Source organism: Stylophora pistillata, chromosome 7, assembly GCF_964205215.1.
Source record: "Stylophora pistillata chromosome 7, jaStyPist1.2, whole genome shotgun sequence".
In the NCBI taxonomy this organism is placed as follows: domain Eukaryota; kingdom Metazoa; phylum Cnidaria; class Anthozoa; order Scleractinia; family Pocilloporidae; genus Stylophora; species Stylophora pistillata.
In genome coordinates this window covers 17,328,404-17,334,403 of record NC_142525.1, presented here as the reverse complement: position 1 = coordinate 17,334,403, position 6,000 = coordinate 17,328,404, and the positions used below count along the sequence as shown (strand labels likewise).

The following is a 6,000-nucleotide window of genomic DNA, read 5'->3' as shown; positions in this document are numbered from 1 at the left end:
TAAGATTGATCAGCGTTTAATGAGCATTACAGTTGTTTACATCTGTTGATATAGTAAAAAGTATCAAGGAGTCACCAAAAGAAAAAATAAATGTGTGGTACAAGCGGCATAGAAAGATTGGAAAAACCAATATGCTTCAAGCTGTTCATTGTTAACCTGTAGGTATAATTATTCCATCACAATATGCAGGCGTGTTCACATTAGTACTTCCGATGGATTAAGTCAACTAGTTTTCGCCATTGGAAAACCGCTGAAGGTTTAATGAACAGTAACTGTTGATTACCAAAACAGAGTTACGGAAGGTGTCTGTCCTCATGATAGGCACATACCAAACAATTAAGCTCTTTCGACTTCTCCAAAACGCGTGATTAAAGCATTACAATCAACACTCGTTAATCAGACCGCACATTTAATATGTGCGGTCATTTTTATATTGATTCTTAAAAGAATCAATATAAGCATTGTATCATTCAGACTACGAAAAAGCATTATGCTGGAAAAAATGAGTCAAATGAAACTGGACAGTGTGGCAGCCAGCTTTAACCAGCAGAACAACCAAGGAGTTCTTGCAATGAAACCAAAACGAAGCGTTCGTCGATTTTCATGCAAGGGTTGTGGTACTTGTTCAAAGTAGACTGTACTTCTGTTTTGATTAGTCAGTTGACTGCGTCATCCGTGCGTTTGATTAGCTGGTGATTACTCGACACCTGTATTTGCACACTGGCAAAGTAACAAGTGACTTTTAGTCCTTAATCAGGTGAAGGTACTTCATACCTGCCTGCCACACATGTCCCCTTACCGCCAATGGTTATTACTATATTACATGTTAAATATAAGGTTAAATAATCATACACTGCACTGCAGGGTAAAAAAACCAGTAACTCAATCCTTTTTGACTAGTTATCTATGTCTAAAATAAGAACCACGCCAAAGGCATTTGTCACTCTTTTGATCCTAAGTGCCATGTTAGAACTAATTAATCAAACATTTTGCCCAGGAAACCAACTTACTCTCTCTATACAAAAATCAACGATGGCTATCATTGACGTTTTACGTCCGACAATTATTTGTAATTAACACAACACACATGAATTCACCGCTGCGCCGTGATCTTAAAAAGCTGGTGTGTATGTGTTCCTTTAATCTGATCGCATTTCAGCCCAACGAAGTAGATGCCACGATATACAAACTGCTCAACAGCAGGTACATGGCGAATAGTGAAAAACTGGCATTTTAAAAAAGCATCTTCAAAACTTGTTCAACATCGCGTAAAAAGTGTCAGAAATAATTGAATTAAACCTCCTCTTCAAAAAATTATCGAAACGAGTATGCTAGAAAAATAAGCAAAATTCAACTACTACCAAAATTACCAAAAGGAACTAAAAGCAGAAAAAAACAAACAACAAACAAAGAAACAACCAAAAAGCTGGAGCAGATGAAATAGAGAAAAAAAAATTGCTGACCATTTTTAAAAGTAAGAAAGAAATAAGGGGGGAGTTAGCTGAAATTCGCAGCGAATTAAAGGAAAACATTCCACCTTCACGTGAACAATTATTTGTACTTTGAGTTTTCATGGCGTCCATTTATTTCTGCAAAATTTGATTGAAAATTACCAAACTGCACCAATTGCAGTAGTGATAGATCATGTAGCAAGCGCTTAAGGAACTAACTCTGTTTTCGGTATACATCCTCTACAAAGTAATATATAGAAATACCCGGTGTATGTGTATTATTCTCCGGCCACGCAATTCCTTCGTCCCCTATTCTTGGCTTCTCCCTTCTCTACCATGACTGCCGTCGTGTCTTCACAGCTTTCTACGTCAAAACATGATCGTTTTGGCCGTGCGCCAAATGTGGGCTTTTTTGGGCCGCCAAATCTTAATTTCAATGCGCAAAAAACGGTCAAGGAGAGCTCGCTAGGCGCTAAGGTCGATTATTTCAAATTTTAAACGCAGCTATCACCTAGAAAAAGTAAAAAAAAAAAAAATTTCGTGGCACTTTAAAGTGTGTTTTCTTTGGTTGGTGTCAAAACCCTACCCGCCGCCTGGCGAGCTCATGTTGTACTGAGAGCGCTTCAATGCTGTGCGGGAGGTCGAGGCTTCAAGCCCCAGACCGGAACAACACTCAGGGTCTTAAAATAGCTGAGAAAAATGTGCTGCCTAGGGTGATCGACGTTATCCAGACCGTCTATTTTCTTACAAAAAATTCTATGTATATTGGCACGGGCCATGTAATAACCACATCTTCACCTTCCAATTTTCGACTACGTATGTTAAAAAGTGTTTCCTACCAAAATAAAAAAAAATATATACGTTGTTTAACATTATGGTCGCTACGAAGTAAATTGATTATACTTGCAAAATTTTAAGGAAAATACCTATAATTGAACCGCAAGTTGTATAAGATGAGAGCTATTTTTGAAAAAAGGCTACCTTTCCGGTATATCGGTAAATTTATCTATTCATCTAAGTACAAACTATGTTATGAAACAGATTATATGCAAAACATATATTGATGTTCACATCTTCACATCCTAAATTACTATAAAGGTAAATGATTAGCCTAGGCCAAAAACCACACTGTGAGACTAAACAAGAAAAAACAAAAACAAAAACGAAAAAAATACGAAATGCTTGTTTTTACGAAGCAACAAATCGTACGCGCACTTGCTTCTTGATAATACTTAACTCTTACGGTGTTATAAAAACATATCACGCAAAATTTATCCTACATTACAACACATTTTTATGCCTGCGAGAAAATAACTATGAAACATGAGAATTAATTACTAAGGCTACGATTAGCATTTTCTTGTGAAACAATTGCAGCTCCTCTAATGTTTTACAACCTCAGTTAAGACTAAAATCCTGTCTCGTTAGCTGCCTCTGCACCATCACCTGTGTTCCTAGCTGAGGATTCCTCCTTGCTGCCGTTGGCAGTATTCTTGACAGCTGGGGTGGTATTGTCTTTAGGAAGCTCAGCGCCTGGGTCTTCAGGGTTTCCCTTCGGAAACTGGGTAATGTCAGCGTACTGTGTTTCAGCATAAGCCTCCGGCCGTTTGATCGGAGGCAATGCTTTGGGCGAGGTGGATACTGCAGGCATTTTCTTCATCTGATGGAATTCACCCAAGTCAGCATAAAGAACGTCACCGGGCTTGGGCTTCTGTGGTTAAAAATAATGAACTTAAGATAATTTTGAGATCCTCGAAATAAGTGTTGTCCGTTACCTTCTACAGGTATCCACTCGTTACGTACGCAGTCGTCTCGTACCCAAATTCAGACGATTTATACCTAGTTCAAGTTGGTTTGCAACAGAACTGCTAGTCGATTCGTACTCATCTCAATATACATTTATTTGAAATACCTCTGAAGGGAACACCTGAGCAGATGTTGTTTGTTGTTTACAACAAGTTAGTAGATTCAAACAAGTAAGATGCCCGCAAAATTCTGCTGAGTATATCTATTATCAATTGTTAGCTCAATTGGTAGTGCGCTGCAGTAGTATTGCAGTCAGTGGTTCGAATGCCGTACAGGCCTGAATTTTTTCAGTTCTGATTTTCACTATTGCTAAAATAGTGCTTTTACTGCGAGGATCGTGCGCAAATACGTTTCTATAACCGCAGTTCAGATATATGAATTTCATATATTCGTTGTGCATTTTTAGACTACCTTGCGACTTTCTAAACAATAACAGTGTGATTCTCCCTTTGTTATCAACAGCCATAAATTCGTTTATTCCTGTTGATTCGTTCACTCTATGTTCTTACTTTAACCATACTTGGAGTGGAAACATCCTATATTAACATGGACACGAAACGACTCAACTAAGTGGGTGCGAATCCGACCTGACTGGGTAGGAAGCAAACGTGGGTGCGGAATGACTGATGATGGTACTTCAAGATGAAATCGGTGTTTATGATTTGAGAAACATAGTCTATCACAGAAAATCTACTCATTATGAACGACAGTTTACAGGAAACCGACACACACCGACAGATTACTAGACGAGTCATCCTACAACCCTACATCACACAAAGCCACAACTATCAGAACTCTAACACGACGCGCACAACTAGTATGTGACTCGACAGACAGCTTATCCGACGAGAACAAATACCTTTTATTTATTTTTTTATTTATTACAATTTAATGACACATATAACTTACTTACTTACTTACTTACTTACATTAATAGATAATAATACAAAAGAGTGAAAAGAAAGGTGCCATAAGGATGGTCCGCAAAAGAGATAAATCCCCATGCACGCAAGACCACCTTTAACAAAAAAACAAATCCAAACTAAAATCAATCAAATCTTGCAGTCAAATAATCCCTTACACCCCTTTTAAAACAAGAAACACTTGGAGCCTGACGGACCGATAGTGGCAGCCCATTCCACATGTGGACAATCCTATTAAAATAGCAAAACCTAAAAGTATCAGTCCTCGCGTAGTTCTTTTTTAATTTAAGTTCGTCCTTACCCCTCAACGAGTATCTTTCCGAATGTGAATAAAATTGGATATAAGAGGATATATCTATATTAATATACCCATTAAGAACTTTATAAAAAAATAGTACGTCAAAAAAGAAGCGTCTGTCCTCTAGAGATAACAGGTTCAGTTTTTCTTTACGAGTGTTGTAATCATCATCAGTTTTTAGAATAAACTTGGTGGCTCTTCGCTGAATCCTTTCCAATTTATTAATGTTTCTAGCCGTGAAGGGTGACCAGACAATAGTACAGTATTCCAATTGGGACCTTACCAAAGCACAGTACAACCTTCTTAACATGTTAACATCTTTCAGACCCTTGCATGTCCTTTTAATAAGGCCAAGAATCTTGTTAGCCTTGCTTGATATCTTATCAACATGAGCATTCCAGGACAACTTGTTACTAGTAACTAATCCAAGATCACAGAATTCAGATGTTTCTTCCAGAGAGCTCTCATTCAGCTTAAGGTCAGAACGAAAAGGCATACTTTTTTTCGTGATACGCCTCAATTTGCATTTCTTTACATTAAAATCCATTAGATTTCGCTGACTCCAGATGTGTAGATTATTCAGGTCAGATTGAAAATCATGTTGGTCTGATGTACAGTTTATCAGTCTTGATGTTTTACAATCATCTGCGTACAGTGCGATTGTGTTTCCAGGCATAACCACATCAGGCAAATCACTAATGAATATTACAAAAAATAATGCCCCCAGTAGGGAGCCCTGTGGTACACCAGATGGGATAACAGACCAGGTAGAACTCTGTCCTTCAATAACAACCCTTTGCTCTCTGTGGGTCAAGTAATCCTCGCACCATCTTAGTAGGCTACCAGAGATGCCGAAATTACACAACTTCAGAAGAAGTATATCATGTGATACTCTGTCAAATGCCTTAGAAAAATCTAAGAACACGACATCCACCTGTAGTCCATCATCCAAGGCCTTTGTCCACTGATGGTGTGTTAATACCAACTGGGTAGCACACGAGCGACCCCTTATGAAACCATGTTGCCAATCTGTCAGGTAAGGGGCCACATGAGAATATATGGCATTATATACGATCTTCTCTTGGCATTTACTTGGAATCGATAACAGGGATATAGATCGATAATTCTCTACCACATCTTTAGCATCTGATTTAAACACAGGAGTGACATTAGCTCTTTTCCATGAAGAAGGAACTCTCCCACACCTGAACGACAAGTTAAACAGTAGAACCAATGGGTAAGATAGCTCCTCTGCACATTCCCTCAATATCCTCGCAGGAATGCCGTCTACTCCAGTTGCTTTATTAATGTCCAAGTTGCAGAGGATATTCTTAACTTCACTGTACGAAGTGAATACATCCATCAATAAGTTAGGATTAATCACATCAACATGAGAGCTGCCAGAGTTTGATGTTTTTGTAGAGAAAACGGAGCTGAAGAATTCATTGAACAGGGAAGCTTTTCCACAGGATCTTTTGCAGACCTGGCTTTGCCAGAGTAAGTTATTACTTCTGGTAGTCTC

At 38.4% G+C, this 6,000-nt stretch overlaps 1 protein-coding gene across 1 annotated transcript in view; it reads right to left on the bottom strand.

Annotated features, from left to right (window-relative positions):
- The window catches only part of LOC111336213 (hemicentin-1), a 52,421-nt gene continuing 46,421 nt past the window's right edge, over positions 1-6,000 (bottom strand). The window contains exon 19 of the mRNA XM_088726401.1: positions 1-3,162. Coding sequence (XP_088582527.1) covers positions 2,860-3,162 — 303 coding nt within the window. The 3' untranslated portion in view covers positions 1-2,859. The remainder of the gene's footprint in view (positions 3,163-6,000) is intronic.